Raw genomic sequence first — 21,987 nt, forward strand, 5'->3', positions numbered from 1 at the left:
GTAAGTCTTTCCTAGAATCAGCGTCTTTTCCAATTTGTTGTGTTATTTTTGCTTCATTTTCTTTTAGGTTAATTGTGGTACATCAGTTGCAAGTTTTATTTCCCTTTTAGTTGAAACGCTTAATGTAAAACAGCATTTTACTTCTAAAATTCCTATGTTTTGATGTCATTTGCCAGAATTACATTAGAACCTCCTTTATGGGCATTTTGCTATTATTTACTAAGTGGGCATTAACCCTTTCTCATATTGTTTTCAGAGTTTAAAATGTTTTATTTTTTACTATTCAGTGTTGAAAGTAAATTGTAAAAGCTTTTTTTAATGTCTAACCAATTTTTAAAAAATGGTTTTTGCATTTTAAATAACAGATTTTTTGTTGTTGTTGTTTTTTCTTAACCCAATAGTTTGCTTGCCTAAACTGGATTTGAAGTAATTCAAACTACTGGAGCTCTGCCACTTTACAATATCATAGAAAGAAGCAGATTTTCAAATAATGGAAGAGTCTAAGACCTCTGAAAATGAAAATCATGAACCAAAGAAGAATGCTTGGGCTCTTTCTGAAGAAAGCAAAGCAGTTAAAGTTATAACTAATCAAACTTTGAAAGCTAAAAATGATAAATCCATAAAAGAAATTGGGACCAACTCTCCAAATAGGAATAGTAGTAAAAAAAATAAGCAAAATGATATTTGTATAGAAAAAACAGAAGTTAAATCATGTAAAGTAAATGCTGCCAGTGTTCCAGGTAAAGATTTAGTCCTTCGAGATCAAAGTCACTGCAAAGCAAAAAAATCACCTAATTCACCAGCGAAAGCAGAAAAGTTACCTGTTTCTCAGGCAAAAGTAGAAAGAGCACCCAGTTTACAGGCAAAAACAGAAAAACCATCAAAGTCACCTAATTCACCAGTGAAAACAGAAAAGACACCCAGTTCACAGGCAATAGTAGCAGAAAAGACACTTAATTCACAGAGGAAAGCAGAAAAAGCACTTGGTTGTCAGATGAAATCAGAAAAGGTACCCAGCCTGCGAGCAGAAGCTGAGAAGGTACCCAATATACTGTTGAAAGAAAACATGAGACAGACAGAATTACAGCACATTGGAAAAAAAATTCCAAGTTCCTTTACTTCTCTGGATAAAGTGAATACTGGTGTTGCAGAAGAAGAAAAATCTGCTATGGAAAACTCACAACGACCTCAGAAGCAGCAAACGTGTACAGATAATACTGGTGATTCTGATGATAGTGCTTCAGGAACTGAAGACATATCAGATGATTTGAGTAAGTAAAACTTAGATTATCCCACAAGTCACATTTTTGGAGAGATTTTTTAATATTAATATTCTTTAAATTTTTTCCTAGTTTAACAATTTTAACTATGAAAAAGACATTCTTTAGATGGAAAAACATTTATTATGATAGGACAAAGCTTGCGAAAATACGAATTTAGTGGCTTCTGTAGTTGGTACACACACAGATACATATACTGGTTTTAATGGTCCTGGTAATACAATGCCCATTCATTCACCAAACGTGTATGCATGTATTGAGTTCCTATTATATGTCAGGTATTTACAATGGAAAACCAAAAGAACACAGCCCCAGGTCTCAAGGAAGCTTCTAGTTAGGTGAAGGTATTACAGATAAGTAAGGTGGTAATTTAGTTTAGTGCCAAAAACTTAGAATTGAGAAAGTACATGATTTAATTGAGGTATTTAGACTTTTGGGGCTTCCCTGGTGGCTCAGTGGTAAAGAATCTGCCTGCCAATGCAGGAGACACAGGTTCATTCCCTGGGTTGGAAAGATCCCCTGGAGAAGGAAATGGTAACCCACTCCAGTATTCTTGCTTGGGAAATCCCATGGACAGAGGAGCCGGTGGCAGGCTGTTACAGTTCATGGGGTGGCGAAAGAGTCGGATACAACTTAGTAACTAAACATCAACAACATTTAGACTTTGGGTTTAGAAAAGGCATGATGCAAATGTGAGACTGCAGGTGTGTGACCGAGATTTAATATGACTGAAACAAGGACTTGAGGAGGAATGTGGCAAAAGATGGAGCTGAAAAAGGCACACAAGAATTAGAGCGTAAGGGGCCTTTAGGATATGATAGGACTTTATGAGTGTTTCGAGAAGCCACTAAAGAGGTAGCACTGTGTTCACATATATACATGTGTGTCTGTTTTTGGGGATACAGTGCAGCACATTCTTTGACGGGAACAAAACAGAGATTTGTCAGGACACTGTTGGAATTTACTTGAGAACTATCAATGTAAAATTGATTTTCTAATGGGATCTTGATATTAGTTTAATTAATTGCTTAGAAATATTGTCCATGTCTCTTGAGTAATCTTAATTTTGTTGAAATTAATTAATTTTCCCTGGCAGTCTTTTTTCCTGATGTTTCTGTGGCTAAAAGAATAAAACCTTTTCTTGATGTATAACTAGAAAAAGCTATTTTTAAGTCATTATTTACCACTTTTGAGAAATGCTAATAAAGAGTTCAGAAATAACTTCTTTTTGTTTCTAGTGGTACACAGATAATGGTTTATTGACACTCTTTTTTTTTAAATTTAGTAGAGGTACCTGTATGTATGTAAAAAAAAATTAATACTTTTATAGATATGGCTTAGGACAAGGCCCCCAAAAGTAAGCCAAATTAAAGACAATATCAAATAAATAATAATACTGGAAGTTTTTGGATATGGCAAATCTAAACATGATAGTATGTGACTAAAGTTGGGAAATACTGGTGTATGAGATCACTTACAAGGGTCTGATCACTTTAGTTAGTTAAAGCTATGATTTAAAGATTTTTTTTTTTAAGGTGACAAAATAAAGTGACAGAGTGAGGTAGTTAAGCTAGTGAGCTCTGGAGTAAAATTTCATAGGTTTTGAGTCTTACCTTCCTCACTTTAGAGCTTTGTGATCTTGGATAAGCTGCCTATCCTTTACAACATATCTTCAGTTTCCTCATTTTTTTAAAGAGTGGAGGTGCTGCTGCCTTTGTTATAAAGGTTAAGTGAAATAATTCATAGAATGTTTCAGGTAGTCCTTGACACAGTAGGCACAATGGCAATGAATATCCTTTATTATTATTATTTCTCCAATTAAGTACAGTTTTGTTGTTTGTTAACGTGGAAAACAAGTTGAACTAGCTTAAGGAAGATAGTAGACCGAGTAGAGGTCCTTTTGGGAGACTTGTTTTAACAAAGTAATGAGAATGAGTTATAGTAATCATTTCATAAATAAGGGCTTAAAGAATTCTCTTCAATATGTATAATACTGGCCTTGAAGTCATGTTGATACATAATTATGTAGCACTTTTTTTTTCTATTTTGTAAGTTAAATTTTTATATATATTTCCCCTTTGTAAATTAAATAGAATAAAATCTCTTTGTCTAGGTCATTGTCTATTTGGACTTAACATAGGTTATAGACTTTTGATTAATCTCAGGCCCACCTGATTAGTGAATTAATTTTCATTGAGTCCAACTTTGGCTCCTGTGTAGCAGTTACACAGTTTCTCCTTTTGCTATTCATAAATTTAAAAAATATTTTGAGTGATATCTGCCTTGTGCCAGTTACTGATCTAGCCACTGAGAATATAACAATGAACAAAACAGGTAATACTACACTTATGGAGTTAATATTCTAGTGGGAAGAAATAGATGGCAAACATAGTAAGTAACAAAATTATGTAATAAGTTAGATGGTGATAAATATTATAAATAAAACAGGAAAGGTCATAAAGAATGAAAGAATGATGCTGCTGTGTCTGGTGGTGGTGTTTCATATTTAAATTGTCACTGAGAAGGTGACATTAGAGCAAATATTTGAAGAAAAGACGTGAGAGAGTGCTCCTGGTAAATATTTGAAGGGAGAATATTCTAGATCTGGGCTTCTCAAACTTTAATGTGTGTAGGAATCACCTGGGAAGTGTATTAAAATTCAGATTCTTGGGCTCCATTCTCTGGGGTTTTTTATTTAGAAAGAGTCTGATGATGCTGGATTTCTAACAAGCTCCTGAATGAAACTGCTGCTGCTGGTGGTCAGGATCATGCTTTTGGCAGCAGAACCTATTAGTAACTCATCTTTTTACTTTTCACTTATACCACCCTTCCTTATGTTTTCAACATAGCAGCTAGAATGATCCTGTTAAAATTATTCAGATTGTGTTACTGCTATTCAGAATGTTTCAGTGGTTTTCAATATATCAGAGTAAAAGCTAGTGTCCTTGCTGTGACCTTGTGATTTTCGACACTCCCCCCTGCTTCTCTGCTCTCATTTATCTACTTCTTATCCTTTTTCTCTGTTCCAACAGCATGATTTCCTTGCAATTCCTCAAATGTGAAGGCAAATGGTCACCTATTGTCTTTTGTATTCGCTTTTTTCTTTGCCTGGAACACTCTTCTTCCAGATGGCCACATGGCTAGCTGTCTTACTCCTTCACCTTCTCATTGAGCCTTTTGCTGGCTTGCTTATCTAAAATTTATAACCCTTACCTCTACTTCTGGCACTCCTTATTCCTTGTACCATTTTAATTTTTCTCCAAAGTTCTTATTATCATGTCATATTTAAAGTTTCTCCCATTTACCTTTTTATGTTTTGAGATACAATTCATACACCATAACATTTGCCATTTAAAAATATACAATTTAGTGTTTTTTAGTGTATTTATAAAATTGTGTAGACATTACCACTGTCTAAATCTTGAATATTATCACCACCTCTAAAAGAAATTCCATACTCATTAGCAGTCACTACTCATTATCCTGTCCTCCTAGGTACTGCCAACCACTAATTTAGTTTCTGTCTCTGTAGATTGCCTCTTTTATATGAATGAAATTGTGAAGCATGTGGCCTTTTGTGTTTGACTTCTTTCACTTAGTATATTTTAAGATTCATCCATATTGTAGTAGGTATTGGTATATCATTCTTTCTTATTGCTAAGTAATACTCCAGTTGTGCCCTTCTTGTGGTAGGAGACATATCACCTCCAGAGGCACACTGTTCTTGTTCAGAAAATTAGTGCTATCAAAAGAACCAACTTTCAGGGTTCTTATAGATAGCATGTAGAGTGGCTTTTCAGGGCAGCAGGGAGAAGTTTATTGATTATCTGTGAGCATTTACTTTTAAAAGTGATACTAGATTTGTCCAAGTGAATTTAACACACTGTTACTGACATCTCTGGTCTAGCATTGTATTAAAATCTGAAGGTACAAAAGTGAATCAGACCTGGTCATTAGCATCAAGGAATTCATTATCTAATGTAACATGTAGGTAAATGAATACAAATTACATTACTGTGAAAATGTGAGATAATAGAGAGTGCTCAGAGAATATAGATATCAAACTGTCTTCTGAAACAGGTGAAGCTTAAGCTGATTTTTGCAGTACAGGTAAACAGTGCTAGTTGAAGTGGGACGGGCTTTGATAGTAGAGGAAACAGAACATGTAAAGGCATTGATCCTTGGAACGCTGTGATCCATTGTAACACATTTGTTATGAATGACGTGGAAAGTGTTAGGGCAGGATATAAGGTTGGAGATATCGACTACTTAGCTCTTTTAAAAATTTTTTAAACTTTTTATTTTCCATTTTAAGTCTTTATTGAATTTGTTACAGTATTGCTTCTGTTTTATGTTTTGGCTTTTTGGCCATGAGGCATGTGGGATCTTAGTTCCCCAACCAGGGATTGAACCCACACCCCCTGCATTGGAAAGTGAAGTCTTAACCACTGGACCATCAGGGGAGCCCCAGCTCTGTTTTTGAGGTCTTGGCTTAAAATCTCAGAAAAGCCTTCCCTGAAAGTTTATCTCCTTTTCCGTTACTTGTTTTTTTTCCTTTATAGTGTTTGCACAGCTTGGAATTATTGTATTTAAACTGTTGACTGCCTGCAAGAGGACAAGTACTGTGTGTTGTGTGTTAGAGAATTTAAAACTTTATTCTGAACTTTATGAGAGCCCATTAGGTATTTTAAGCATGAGAGTTACATGATTCAATTTGTATTTTAAAATACCACACTGGTGGAACATGCATTATTGCATGTTGGAACCTACTATATTCCAAGTATATATTGATAGGTGCTAGAAATGCATGGATTGAAAGTACATAGTCTGTGCCTTAAAGAGATTACAATCTAGCTAGGAGAAACAAAGAAAAAATATTGATGTGGTTGAAATATCTATTGAGTTCAGTGAAAGCAAAGAAGAAGGACCCTCATAGATTTGTGAATTTGTGGTTTGGAGCATATATGTTCTTTTAGCTCATACTTTATAGTGATAAAGTCACTGAACTGACTTTAGTTCAGTGAGTCACTTTTGGGATTTAAAGTAGCTTTGTATCATATTTACTTTGGAGATTCTGCAAGGTAGTATGTTACATTAGCCTTTTATAGTGAGTCTTAGTCACAGTTGTCTTTTTTGATATAGGTAGGTCAGAAGAAGATAGGCATTTGACCCATGAAGTAGTTTTTTGTGTGTGAATTTTGATATCATGTATATCTTTTACTTAATATTTTATGTAGGTATACCAATTTGCACTACCAAGGAAAAATACTTTTTCTGTATGTGTGTACATTGAATGTCTGTTTTTCATTAAATTTTTTAAAATTTACCAATTCTGTTGATGGTAACTAAGTGATTGCTTCCTTTTCTAGGTAAAATGAAGAGTGATGAATCTAATAAAGAAAATTCTTCAGAGATGGACTATTTAGAAAATGCCACTGTGATAGATGAATCTACATTGACACCTGAGCAGAGGCTAGGCTTGAAACAAGCAGAAGAACGCTTAGAAAGAGATCACATCTTTCGACTTGAAAAAGTATACTATATTGTTTTAGTTATTTGGAGGAAAGTGCATGTTCAACCAAGTACAGCTCTTTTTATTTTTCTTACAATATTCCTTAGGCAGAGATATCACTCATTTTCCCTTCCTTCCCTCTTTCTTTTCTTCTTTTCTCCCTCTCTTTTGCTCCATTTGTTCAGCAGATCCTTTCATCTGTGAGTCTTGACTTCATTCTTTCATCCCAGGGCTTGACAAACTATGGCTTATCACCTTGTTTTTGTTTTCTAAAATTGTGGTAAAATACCTCATGTTTTTAGGAACAGTTTTATTGGCACACAGCCGTGTCATCCTTATTATCTATGGCTGCTTTCTTGCTCCTATGACAGAGTTGAGTTTTGAATACTTGTTGCAGTGTATTTGGATCACTAAGCATAAAATATGTATTCTTTACCAAAAGCATAAACTATTTGCTGAAATATTACTTTGTTCCTTTACAAAAGTTGTGCTGACCCCTGATTTACTCATTTATCAAATAGATATGGAGAGCTTCTTATTTTCTAGATATTGTGCTAAACACTGGGGATATATTGGTAAATATGGCACAGTTTCTGCACATTAGAAGTTTAACAGTCTGTTTGGAGTACCAAATAAAATAGCAAATACTACAGGATACACTAAACTTTCTCCGTTCCCCCTAGGTTTTCTCTTTTCTCCCATATTTACTGAGTATCTTCTTTGTATTAGGAACCATTCTAGCCATCCGTATATTGTTCCTAAGAACTTATTAATTCCCTGACCTAGAAATACACATTCCCAGCCTTAACAACAAAAACACTGCTAGATATTGAAAGAAAGAACCATAAATCATTTTGTTCTTAAATAGATTCTTGGAATATTTGTGAGTATGCATACAGGGAAATATTAGGTTGGTGCAAAAGTAAGTATGGTTTTAGACCCTGAATTTTAAATCATTATAACTAGGCTCAGACACATCTTTATTAATCAAAATAGGAACCATTATAATCAAGACATTTTTGCCAATGAGAAATAAGTGTGTTTATTCCTGTAGCATAAAAATACATGCTTGATTCAACGAACTCTTGGAAAGCATTTTCTGCATCCTGTGGAAGCATTTTCCCTGTATTGGTTTCTCCAGGATTCAGAACACTGTAGTGGATCAGACTGGCAGCAGACCACCAGTGACCATGACCTTTTTTGGTGCAAGTTTGACTTTGGAAAGTGCTTTGGAGCTGCTTCTCGGTCCAGCCACTGAGCTGGTCGTTGCTAGTTGTGTAAAATCCACTTTTCATCACGTTTTCTTTCATCACTCATCAACTTTTCCTGTAGTTATAAGAGGATCAGTTTCGATGGTCCTCTCAGTTGGTCATTGTCACCTTCTAGTGGCCAGCTATTATGCTCCTCATCTTCAAGTCTCCCATTTCCTTTTCAAAACTTCTCGAGCCACCACTGCACTAAATCTTCATTAGCAGTTCCTGGCCAAATGCGTTGTTGATGTTGCAAGTTGTCTCTGCTGCTGTATAACTCATTTTTAACTCAAATAAGAAAATCACTGGAATTTACTTTTTGTCTAACATTGTTTCTATAGTCTAAAATACATATAAAATAAACAGCAGGTAATAATTCATTAGCAAAAAACATAAAACAAGAAATGGAGATTCAAATGATGTATAACATAACATTTATTTAAGAATGTATTCTAGTATCAAATGGCAAATTTCAACAATCCAGACTTGCAATTACTTTTGCACCAACCTAATATAATAAATAGGTCATCATTTCTGATAAATAAGGAAAGAAAGAAATGGTGTGACTTTGTATAACTAGAAAAAGGTCATATCTAAATTGAAGAAGGCAATCCTGAGTCATTAGTAAAACTTATGACAAAGTAGCTATCCTCTGAAAGTAGGAAGGAGTATCAAAGAGTATACAAAATAGGAAAGAGTTTGGCTTATATAGTTTCAGAAAATCCTAGTTAGAAGGAAGTCTTTTTTTCAGTTTGCTGTTTTACATAGTTCTGTCTTTCCTCTCACTTCCTCTTTCCTAAGTCTGGAATTAGTCTGGATCTGTGTATTATCAGGATAAATATTGAGTACTTGTGCCATGATCTGGTGATAAAAAGTTAGAATTGGGGCATACATGGCTTCATTATACTGCTTTTCTAGGGCTTCTTTTAGAGAAAGACATGTAAGCAAATAATAATAGTAGTAACAATATTGTTTGAAAATGGGATCCCAACTTGAGTTGGGGTATAGAGGCATAAATTTGGGAATGCTTTATAAGAAAGTGACATTGGAACTGAGTTTTCAGAAATGGCTAGGAGTTGAGTAGGCGGGTTGGAGAATGGTGGTGTAGGTAAATTGTATGACATCTATAAAGGAAAGGTGAAATGTGTTTTCAAGAAATACAAGCAGGGGACTGGATGTGAAAATGTGTAGTATATGAAGTAGGAAAAGTCACTTGTTGGGAAAAGGAAGAAGTTGGGGTGGAATGGATATTTGATAGTAGTAGGAAAGAAGGGCCTGAGGTGAAAGAAATCTTGAAAGCATATAAAACATATTGTTGTTGAGTTTAAATAGTAATGATGTAAAATCAGCGTGCCAGTACCAGCATAGATGTCTATAAACTCTTCTTTTTCTGACACCTTCTTGGTTTTCATGCCCTCCAAAACCTCTTGTTTTCAACCCATTATATTCTTAAATAAAGCTTTTCTTTACCAATCAATTTTAAATACTCAGTAAGAATATTCTTACCAGCTTGCTTTTGATTGCATCAGGTATTTGGTTCACAGTTTACTTACGGATTATCTAATCGAAGAGTAAAGACGTAGACTTTTTAACCTGTAGCAAGAAGGAATAAACCCAAACTGTTAGATCTGGGTCCCCAACCTCCAGGATCTAATTACCTAATGATCTGAGGTGAGGCTGATGCAATAGTAATAGAAATAAAGTGAACAATATATGTAATGTGCTTGAATCATCCCAAAACCATCCTGCCCCATCAATGGAAAACTTACCTTCCATGAAACCCATTGATGGTGCCAGAAAGGTTGGGGATCAATGTAGATCAAGAGAGTAAATTTTCCCATCTGTGCATGCCTGCTCAGTCGTGTCCAACTCTTTTTAACCCCACGGACTGTAGCCCACCAGACTCCTCTGTCCATGGAATTTTCCTGGCAAGAATACTGGAGTGGGTTGCCATTTCTTACTCCAGGGGAATCTTCCCCACTCAGGGATCAAATCTAGTCTCTTGTGTCTCCTGCAGTGACAGGTGGATTCTTTATGACTGTGCCACCTGATAGTAAGTGTTAAATATTGATTATGAAATACTTAGACTCGCCATGCCCAGGAATCTTTTTTTTTTTATTTTAAAATTACAGCTTTTATTTTTTCCAGTGTTATTGAGGAGTAATTGACATACATATAAATTTAAGGTGTATAGCATGATGATTCCATTTACATGGATTGAAATAATTACCACAGTAGGTTTAGCTAACATCTTCTCATATAGATGCAATAAAAAGATAAGAAAAAAGTAATAAATATTCTTTGATGAGAACTTTTAGGATTTACTCTCAGTAACTTTCTTATATATCATAACAGCAGTGCTCATTATATTCCTGGTGCTTATTTATCTTATAAGTAGAAGTTGGTACTTTTTATCCACACTTCTCCAGTATTCTCGTCTTCTCCCCTCTGCCTCTGGTAATCAGAAGTCTGATCTCTTTTTCTTTGAGGGATTTAAAAAAATGATTCCATATAAAAGTGAGATCATAGAGTATTAATCTTTCTCTATCTCACTTATTTTACTTGGCATAATGCCTTCAAGATCCATCCATGTTGTTGCAAATGGTAGGATTTTCTGTTTTTTTTTTTTTTTTATGGCTGATTTGATTCCTGGGCTGAGAAGATCTGCTGGAAAAGAGAGAGGCTACTCACTCCAGTATTCTTGGGCTTCCCTTGTGTTTCAGCTAGTAAAGAATCTGCTTGCAATGCGGGAGACCTGGGTTCCATCCCTGGGTTGGGAAGATCCCCTGAAGAAGGGAAAGGCAACCCACTCCAGTATTCCTTCCTGGGAAATTCCATGAACTGTATAGTCCATGGGGTCGTAAAGAGTCAGACACGGCTGAGTGACTTTCACTTTCATTTTCTTTGCTTCTTAATATAGACATTTATTGCTTTGAACTTTCCTCTTAGAGCTGCTCTTGCTGTATCCCACAGGTTCTGGTATGTTATTTTTCCAGTTTTGTCTCAAGAAACTTTTTAATTTCCCTTTTATTTTTTGTTTGATCCATTGGTTGTTCAGGACACAAATCTTTATTCTAGCTGGTCTATGTAAACTTACCAATGTGTTTGTTAATGGTAAAATAAAATACTATAACTATAATAAAGAAATTTTTAACCATTGTATTTTTCATGTGTCCCTTCTGTGAAACTAGAAGCTTCATGATGATGAGGACATTTTTGTCTTATTTACTGTTATGTTTAATACAGTACCTTGCACATAGTAGTTGGTTAGTAATTAGAGATAGTTTGCATCCTGGTTAAATGAATGGGTTTTGGAGTCACTGAGTCTTAGTTCTGCCGCTTACTGATTAAGTAAGTGGTTAGAATTGGTAAGTTATTTAACTTCTTTAAACTGGTTAACATTGGTAAGTTATTTAACTTTAAACCTCAGATTATCATTAAAATGAAGTTGGTAGAAATTTGCTTGTTGGGCTATGACAATTAGATAGTAGAGATAAAGTTCTTGGTGCAGCGCCTGGTGTATGCTAAGTACTAAATAAAGATTAGCTACTTGTAGAAATGAGTTATTTTACCAAGTAGGGCAATTTTTATTACTTCGTTTTTATGGCCACAGAAGCAGGTTTAAGTGTTAGAAATTTATCCAAGATCAGTTGAGATGTCATTTCAGGCCTTTTGTCTCCCCATTTAGTGTTACATCAAGCTTTTCTTAAAAGATTCCAGGCATGTCCTTGTCTGCTCACATTTTACATTTGAAAAAGTTGTCTGATAAGTGAGCATATGATTTCCTTAGTGACATCATCAATATTCATGGCTTTAGGTATTTTGTATTTATGCTTTCAACTCCTCAGTCCAGCCCTTCTCGCCACTTCCACAATTCTTACCTTGAATCAAGTCAGTGTCATCTGGATTATTGCAGTGTGCTTATAATAGCAATAAGTTCTTTTTGTTTCTTTTCCTGATAAAGAAAGCAAGTGATCCCTGTAAAGTTAGATTAGATCTTGTAATTCTCTGCTCGGAAGTCTTCAGTACCTTCCCCTCACGCATAGAATCCTTAGAGTCCTTATAAGGGGCCTTGTGATCTGACTTCTGTTACCTCTCTCTTCAGTCATTGTAGCTTTTTTTTTTTTTTGTAGTTTCTCAAACAAATTAAGCACATTCCTTCCTCAGGGTCTTAGCATTCACATTTCTCTTCACTTGAAATGTCTTCATACATCCATACAACCCAGTCCTTTACTTCAAGTCATTTTTATTGGTAAATGATGATTCTATTTTTAAAAAGAAGATACCTCCCTTAAATTCCTATTTTTTTATTTGTGCATTTGTTTATTTATTACCTGTCTTTCTATCTTAGAATGTAAATTCACGAGGACAAGAATTTTCATCTATTTTGTTTATATTATTATCTTCAGCTCATAGAGAATATTTGACATATAGTATGAGCTCAGAAAATATTTGGTGAATTAAGTTATGGTCACAAACTAAGAGAAGTATCTGTGAGGGCTTAATTCATTCCCCAATAAGGACAGAGTTGAAGTAATTTTAAAGAAATGACTAGATTGAACTGATTTTTCTTACTTATTGCCTTGGGCAAATTTCTTAATTCTAGGGATTTAGTTGCTTTGCCAGTAAAATGAGGAATTCCTCATAGGGGTATTGTAAGGTTAATAATAATGGATACTCTGTAAGTGAAAGCTATGTTTATTTTTGATCTGTGGCAGGACTGTTGCTAAATTGGGGCAGGTTTCGTATTTAAAGGAAATTGTGATATGTTCTGAAGTAAGAGAATCTTTTTGCAGCCTATTGAAGCTCAGTATGAGGTAAAAATTAAGCATTGCTGCAATTTCAGTGTAAGGAACTAGAAACAATGTTTTAAAATTCAACATAGATTCATTGTGTTTTGATAATTTTTTATTGTATCATCTTAGGGTCTTTGGTGATTTCTTCTTGGCTTTGGACTCAGATGTACATGAAATTAAATCAGTGTCTACTTTGTAATACTGTTGTATCCTTGTAAAAGTTACAAGCTATGTGAGCTTTTTCCCCCTCAGGTGTATAAAATGAAGATAATACCAATGTAATAGGATTATTAGGGGAGTTAAAATGATAAATTCTATGTCGAACATCTAGCATGGTGCCTAGCATATAACAGGCACTTTGAAATTTTAAACTTTTTATTATTTCAAGATTGCATGTAGAAAGTATGATTTAAGTATTGTGACTGCTGCTTTCCATGTGACGTAATTGTTTTCCCTTTCATAGTAGTTACCTCAAGAGGTTATCCATTTATTCCCATGTGATTGTAATTGATTAGAGTGTTTTCACAACTCATCTTTTGGAGTTGTCTTCTGTATTTATAGTACTTGTTGTTTGTTTAGTCGCTAAGTTGTGTCCGACTCTTTTGCGACTCCATGAACTGAAGCCTGCAAGGTTCCTCTGTCCATATTTCCCAGGCAAGAATACTGGAGTGTGTTGCTATTTCCTTCTCTAGGGGATCTTCCTGATTCAGGAATCAAACCTGCATCTCCTGCATTGGCAGGCAGATTCTTTACAACTGAGCCACCAGGGAAGCCCCGTATTTGTAGATTGTTTTGAAATCCCCAATTTGAGAGTAGATTTTATCTTTTATAGGAATCAAAAAGATTGAAATTTTGAAACCAGTTTTTGGCAGTGTTGGCAACACTAAATAATAATACTGCCTTTTTTATTTTACAATGGATTCTAAACACTATATTAGATGAATACATGATATTGTTTGAATTTAGTATATTATCTCCTACGATGACTACTTTAAAAGGATACCTACCTCTTGGGTGTATGAGTATTGAATTGTTTATTAAAAAGTATTACTTCACTGCTTATTTTTGCCTCATATATTTACATAGTTGTATTAACATATATAGTAAAAAATTTTTACTGATTCTGTTTTCTGAAAAAATGTGTTTATAACTTTTTTTTTTTTAGCGCTCACCAGAATATACCAATTGCCGATATCTATGCAAACTTTGCTTAATTCACATTGAAAACATCCAGGGAGCTCATAAACATATAAAAGAGAAACGACATAAGAAAAACATTTTGGTAAGTCTTTTTAGAAGATATTTATTTATTGAATGATAAAACTATATGAAATATTTTTATTAATGAAATGAAAAACCAAGTGTGTGTCCATTCTCATAGTAGTAACTGATATGATAGTATTGAAAGTTTGATTGCCCTTCTTCTGTTAGATGGTCAGGAGGGGAACCTGCTCAGTGACCAGTTTGCTCATCCTAAAGTATGTTGTGATTCCTAAGCTTAAAAGTCAGGTACAGTCAGTCCCAACTGATTTTTATTGAGTTCTTATGTGTTAGCTCTATGGCGTGGTGAATAAGATAGTCATGGGTCTTGCCCTCAGAGTTTCTAAAGTATTGGTGAAAGCATACAATGAATAAGGATTTAAGTATGATGAGTTTCATTGAAGGGGGAATTGTGATACTAAGGAAGTGTACAAAGGATATTTTACTTAATGTAGAGGAGGGATGATTTCTTTAAGAAAATGATATTTGAATTGTTGAACCTTGAAGTAGAGGTTTAAAAGGCAGAAAGCTAAGTGGCATAGAAGGGTGAGATGAGAGCATTTTACACAAAAAATGCAGCATGAATAAAGGTCTCTAAATTGTGAAAGGACATGACATATGAGGAACTGAAAGAGTCTAGTATGACTGGAGCAAGAGAGCTAGGAGAAAAATGGTATGAGGTGAAGCTGGAGAAGTCTAGATCATGCAGGGCCTTTGGGAATTCATATGTGATCAGTTATTAGAATGTTTTCTTTTTGAAATTCATTTGTATGTTAGCTATTTAATTTTTCTTTTCAAAATTATAATACTTAGTCTGTATAACTTCTAACTTATCTCTAAGATATCCTCTCTGAGAAATACTCTTTTACTTGACCTTTCTAGCAAGTCTGTGTTACAGATACTTTCTTCATGTGTCCATAGTGACTTGATCAGAAAACCTTATATTTATGTATGATAAATATTTGTGCTTCTCTCCTCTTGCAGACTTCAGTATGTAAATGTTTTCAAGGACAGATTTAATTTCTTATTTATTTTTCTTCATTCCTAAGTACAGTATCTGACGCATAGTTGGTGATAAGTACATTTCTATTGGAAGAAAAATGCATTCAAAATATTCAACAACTTGGGAAAGAAATCATTCAAATTTTATCAGCCTCTTTTTATTCAGTTAGCATTTCAGAAGAGTTAATTCCTTGGTGGCTCAGAGGTTAAAGTGCCTGCCTCCAATGCGGGAGACCCGGGTTCGATCCCTGGGTCGGGAAGATCCCCTGGAGAAGGAAATGGTAACCCACTCCAGTATTCTTGCCTGGAAAATCCCATGGACGGAGAAGCCTGGTAGGCTACAGTCCATGGGGTTGCAAAGAGTCAGACACGACTGAGCGACTTCACTCAGTAGAGACAAAGTGATAGTTTAAGAGATAATAAATGAGAAATTTCAAGGAATGTTGGAAGGTGCTGATCACTAGTTGCAGGAAGCTCAGGGAATTCCCAACAAACTTAAAAAGAAAGTCATTACACATTATATACATTACAGAGAAATTTTAGAATATTTAAGAAAACCCAAACCAACCTTAAAATCAGCTGTCCTGAACTTTTAGTGAAGTTGTAATATAGAGACTGGATTTACCTTCTTGAAATAAGCAACAAAACAAAAAGACAAATATTACTAGTAATGTTTTTCTTTATGCAGTGAAGGACTGACAGGGAAAACAAACAAGCTCAATGATTACTCCAATTTGAGAGAGTTTTCAGATTGTACAATAGGGAGCAGAATGCAATGGGCTCCCAGAGATGAGGAGATGAACTTGACTTCAGGGAGTACAGTGTGGCTAGAGTTTGTAGGACAGAAAAACAAAAAAGAAAGCTATACAGGCAGAAACTCAAAGATCTATGAACAGTTCCCTCAGAATATTTAGTGCAATACTGATTGGTGCACGCATGTGAGAAAGCTGCCTGAAGTCAGGGAAAGAACCATCTGAAAGGATTAGAATAGTGCTCGGTGCACCTCCAAAGCCGTGAATAGTATCTTCTAACTGTCCAGACTGAAAAACCTCATGAGACTTCCCTGGTGATCCAGTAGTTAAGATTCAGCGCTTCCAATGCAGGGGACCTGGGTTCAGTCCCTGGTCAGGGATCTTGATCCAGTATGCCACAACTAAAGATCCTACATGCTGCAACAAAGATACCACATGCTGAAACGAAAATGAAAGATCCCATGTGCCCAAACTAAGACTCAGCACACACAGTGAGTTCATTAAAATGAGCTAAACCCCGAACTCAAATAGCTAATCTGTGAATAAGAAAAATCTCGAAAGGAAGAGTTGTATTTTTACCCATATATATAACAGCTTCACATGAAATCTAAAATGATATTCAGACTGCTACTAGGATCTTTTCCAATGTATAACTTTCCTGATAATATGAACAGAATCTTACTTTAAAATAAAGCCTTCTTGGACTTCCCTGGTGGTATAGCAGATGAGAATCCACCTGCTACTGCAGAGGACATGAGTTTGATCCCTGGTCTGGGAGGATTTCAGATGCTGTGAATCAGCTAAGGCCATAAGCCACAGCTTTTGAACTTGTGGGCTGCAGTTACTGAAGCTCACATGCCTAGAGCTTGTGCACTACAACAAGAGAAGCCACCACAATGAGAAGCCTGCACAGTACAAGTAAGAGTAGCCACTGCTCTCTGCAGCTAGAGGAAGCCTGTGTGTAGCAATGAAGTCCCAGCACAGCCAAAAATAAACAATAAGAAAATAAAATTTTTAAAAAGGCCTAGTGTAGCTGGATAAATAAATAAATATATATATATTTTTAATGGAAAAGCAAAAAGAAAAACCTCATACTTTGTGGGAAGTTGGGTAGAGTAGTCAGAAAGATCTTATTTCAGTAGTGGGGAATCTTTAACCCTAAGCTAAATCTGGTGCCAACTAAAAAGTTTTGAAGGTAAGACAACAAAAAATAACCTATTTTCAATTATTTCATGTCAGAGAAAAAAGCTTGAGAATATTTTTAGGAATACAAAATGTCCATCCTCCCCTGAAAGTTCACATTGTCTGCCATTCACTCAAAAATTATCTGGAGTACAAGGCAGCAGGAAGATACAAATTGTGAAGAGAAGAAAGATCAGTCAGTCAAAAGCAACCTTGAACTGACACAGTAGAATTAGAGAAAGACATTAAGACGGTTAATATAACTACTCTTGATGTTCCTAAAAATAGGGACATGGAAGATATAAAAATGATTCAAATTGAACTTACAGAAATGCAAACTATAATGTCTAAGATAAAAAATACAGTATGAAGGATGGCAGATGAGACATTGCAAAAGAAGAGATTGGTGAACTTAAAGATACAGGAATGAAAGTAAATAATGAAACAAAGAAAAAATAACTTGGAAAAAAGAAAAGAGCATCATTGAGCTCTGTGATAATTGACATTTGTACCATTTTTTCATAAACTCTTAAGAACATTGAGGAGGAATGCTTCCCAACCCAGTCTATAAGGACCATATTACTCTAATACAGGAACCAGAAGAGGATATTGAAATGAAAGAAAACTTCAGATCAGTATCCCTCATCAGCATAATTGCAAAAATTCTAAACGTTATTTTAGAAAATTGAATCCAACAATATGTTTAAAGGAGGAAATACAAAATGACCAAATAGGAATTTATTCCAGGAGTGCATTTTTGGTTTAACATTAGAAAATGAATCACTGTAATTCATCATATTAACAAACAGAAGAAGAAAAACGTGATCATCTTAGTAGATGCTGAAAAAGCACTTTAAAAAGTCTTGATTAAAAAAAATCTCAGCAGACTAGGAATAGAAGGAATTTTCTCAACATCCTCAAGAACATCTGGGAAGAAGTTACAACTAACATTATACTTAATGGCGAAAACTGAATGTTTTCTCCTTAAGATAGAAAAAAGACAGGCATGAAAATGGTATAGCTATGGAAAACTGTATTGTAGTTCCTCAAAAAGTTAAAAATGAAACTACTATATGATCCAACAGTTACACTTTTGAATATAAACTCAAAGGAATTGAAAGCAGGGTCTTTAAGTGATATTTGTACCACCATGTTCATTATAGCATTATTCACAATAGCTAAAACATGGAAGCAACTCACCTGTCCATCAGCAGATGAATGGATAAACCAAATGTTACATATACATACATTGAAATATACTGCCTTAAAAAAGAAGGTAATTCTGATATGTCACAACATGGAAGAACCTTGAGTAAGTTAATGCTAACTGAAATAAGCCAATCATAAAAAGACAAATACTGTAATTATTCCACTTATATGAGATATTTTGAGTTGTCAGAATCATAAAGACAGAAAGTTGAATGGTGGTTGTCTGGGGAGATGGAGGAATGGAAAGGTTTCAGTTTTACAAGATAAAAAGAATTCTGCTGATGTGTGATGGTGATGGTTGCACAACAAATGAATGTACTTAATTCCATTGAATTGTACTTGTAAAAATGGTTAAGATAGTACATTTTTTGTTATGTATGTTTTATCACAGTAAAAAAATTGGGGAAAAAGGTAGATATGTTCACTCTTACCACTTTTATTCAGCGTTTTATTCGAAGTTCTAGCCAGTGAATTCAGACAAGAGAAAGAAAGGAAAGCTATCTAAGTTGGAAAAGAAGAAGTACAACTATATTTGTAGGTAAATGTGATTATTTATATAGAATATTCAGTGACATCAGAAAAGAGTTATTAGAGTTAATGAGTTTAGCAAGGTTGCAGAATACAAACTCAGCATGCAAAAGTCCATTGTATTTTTATATACTAATAATGAATAGTACAAAAGTGAAATTCAAAAAACTACTATTTACAATAGCATCAAAAATATGCAAAATTATGCACAGAAATTATAAAACATTCCTGAGAGAAATTAAAGAAGAGCTAAAGAAATGCAGAAATAAACCTTATTTATGTGTTGGAAGAACTAATATTATTAAATTTCTTTCTAAACTGATCTGTACACTCAGCCTAATCCTGAACAAAACCCTGAATTGAAAGCCTGATTCTAAAATTCATCTGGAATATACACTGCTATATTTAAAATATATAAGCAACAAGGACCTACTTTATAGCACAGAGAACTATATTCAGTATCTTATCAGTTCAGTAGCTCAGTCGTGTCCAACACTTTGCGACTCCATGAATCGCAGCACGCCAGGCCTCCCTGTCCATCGCCAACTCCCGAAGTCCACTCAAACTCAATATCTTATAATAACCTATAATGGAAAAGGATCTGAAAAAGAATATATCTGTATGTATTTACATACATATGTATGTATAACTGAATCACTTTGTTGTAACCCAAAATGCTGCAAATCAACTATACTTCAATAAAAATAAACTAAAAAAGAAGGAAAAGAAAAGCTGAAATTCATCTGGAAAAGCAAAGGCCCTAGAAATTTCAAAAGAACTTTGAAAACAACAAAGTTGGAGGACTAACAACACCTGCTTTACAGACTTAAACTATAGTAATAAGGCAGTGTGGTATTGGCATCAAATAGACAAATAGATCAGTGGAGCAGAATAGTGAGTATAGAAATGGCACACTTGTGTGAACAGCTAATTTTTTTTTTAACAGAGATTCAAAGGCAATTCAGTGGAAAAATTACACTCTCTTAAACTTATGAATAGTTAAATATCCATGAATAAAGAAAGACCTTTGATCCATACCTTACTTATAGACCTAAATGTAAAACCTAAAAGTATAAAATTTCCAGGATAAGATATGGTAGAAAATCTTTATGACCTTGGATTGGGCAAAATTTCTTAGATATGATACTAAAGAGGAAAAAAATGATGAATGGACTTACTCAAAATTAAAAACTTCTGCTCTTTGAAAGATATCTTTAAAGAATGACAGTACTAGCTGCAGATTGGGAAAAAATATTCACAAATCATATCAGGTAAATGAGTTGTATCTAGAAGAAATAAAAAACTTCTAAAACTCACTAATAAGTACAGTAATCACCCCTTATTCATGGTTTTGCTTCCCATGGTTTCAGTTACCCTTGGTCAGCCATGTCTGAAAATATCAAATGGAAAATCCCACAGATAAAGAGCGTACAGTTTTAAATGCATGCCATTCTGAATTTAGTTCAGTTCAGTAGCTCAGTCATGTCTGACTGTGAAACCATGGACTACAGCATGCCAGGCTTCCCTGTCCTTCACTATCTCCTGGAATTTGCTCAAACTCATGTCCATTGAGTCTGTGATGCCATCCAACCATATCATCCTCTGTCATCCCCTTCTCCTTCTGCCTTCAGTCTTTCCCAGCATCGGGGTCTTTTCCAGTGAGTCAGTTCTTTGCATCAGGTGGCGAAAGTATTGGAGCTTCAGCTTTAGCATCAATCCTTCCAGTGAATATTCAGGGTTGATTTCCTTTAGGATGGACTGGTTTGATCTCCTTGGTGTCTAAGAGTCTTTTCCAACACCACAGTTTAAAAGCATCAATTGTTCGGCACTCAGCTTTCTTTATGGTCCAAACTCTCACACAGGTACATGACTACTGGAAAAACCATGGCTTTGACTATGTGGACCTTTGTTGGAAAAGTAGTCTCTGCTTTTTAATACTCTGTCTTAGGTTCGTCATAGCTTTTCTTCCAAGGAGCAAGCGTCTTTTAATTTCACGACTGTAGTCGTTCGCAGTGATTTTGGATCCCAAGAAAATAAAGTCTGTCACTGTTTTCATTGTTTCCCCATCTGTTTGCCATGAAGTGATAGACTGCTTGCCATGATCATAGTTTTTTTTAATGTTGAGTTTTAAGCCACTTTTTCACTGTCCTCTTTCACCTTCATCAAGAGGTTCTTTTAGTTCCTCTTCACTTTCTGTCATTAGGATGGTGTCATTTTCATACCTACAGTTACTGATATTTCTCCCAGCAATCTTGATTCTACCTTCTGCTTCATCCAGCCTGGCATTTTGCATGATGTACTGTGCATATAAGTTAAATAGGCAGGGTGACAATATATAGGCTTGATGAACTCCTTGGTTGTTCCTTGTCTGGTTCTGACTGAATAGTGTGGTGAAATTTCTTGTTTGGCTTTGTCCTGCCCATAATGTGGGTATCTGCATAGTGTATGCTACCTATCTGTTAGTTACTTGGTAGCCATCTTATCAGATTGGCTGTTGGTGGTATCACAGTGCTTGTGTTTGAGTAATTTTTACTTAATAATAGCCCCACCGTGCAAAAGTAGTGATGCAGGCAATTTGAGTAGTCTCTTAATGTGGCTAATTTATAAATAAATCTTTATCATAGGTATGTATGTAGAGGAAGAGAGTAGTATTTACAGGGTTCAGTGCTTTCTGTGGTTTTAGGCTTCCAGTGGAGGCCTTAGAGTGTATCCTCCAAGGATGAGGGGGAACTACTATAAACAAACAACCAAATAAAAATATGGGCAAAAGATTTGAGCCAACGTTTTATTAAAGAAGACATACAGATTGCAAGCACATGAAAAGATGCTCAACATTATTCTTCATCAGGGAAATCACTGCACTTATAAGAACAGCTAAAATTAGAAAGATTGACTGTGCCAAGTGTGAATGAATGGCAAGTCTAAAACAGTGCTGGTGGAAATGTAAAATAGTATTGGGTTGGCTAAAAAGTTTGTTCGGGATTTTCCATAGCATAAGATGGTATAGAAAAACCTGAATGAATTTTTTGGCCAACCCAATAATCCACCTTTTATTTTAAAAGTTTATTTTTAAATTATTTTTTAATTGAGAGTTGGTTGACATACAACATGTTAGTTTCACATGTACAGTATAATGATTCAACATATATATATTTTGTGAAATATTCACAATAAATTTAGTCAATACCAACTACCACACATAACCTTTTTTTTCTT

At 34.9% G+C, this 21,987-nt stretch overlaps 1 protein-coding gene across 1 annotated transcript in view; it reads left to right on the forward strand.

Moving 5' to 3' along the window:
• The first annotated feature begins 490 nt into the window (after nucleotides 1-490).
• Nucleotides 491-21,987, forward strand: part of TUT4 (terminal uridylyl transferase 4) — a 100,564-nt gene continuing 79,067 nt past the window's right edge. The window contains exons 1-3 of the mRNA XM_052637043.1: nucleotides 491-1,271; nucleotides 6,650-6,813; nucleotides 14,004-14,120. Of these exons, the coding sequence (XP_052493003.1) occupies nucleotides 491-1,271; nucleotides 6,650-6,813; nucleotides 14,004-14,120 (1,062 nt within the window). The remainder of the gene's footprint in view (nucleotides 1,272-6,649; nucleotides 6,814-14,003; nucleotides 14,121-21,987) is intronic.

This window comes from Budorcas taxicolor, chromosome 3 (genome assembly GCF_023091745.1).
Source record: "Budorcas taxicolor isolate Tak-1 chromosome 3, Takin1.1, whole genome shotgun sequence".
Lineage (NCBI taxonomy): Eukaryota > Metazoa > Chordata > Mammalia > Artiodactyla > Bovidae > Budorcas > Budorcas taxicolor.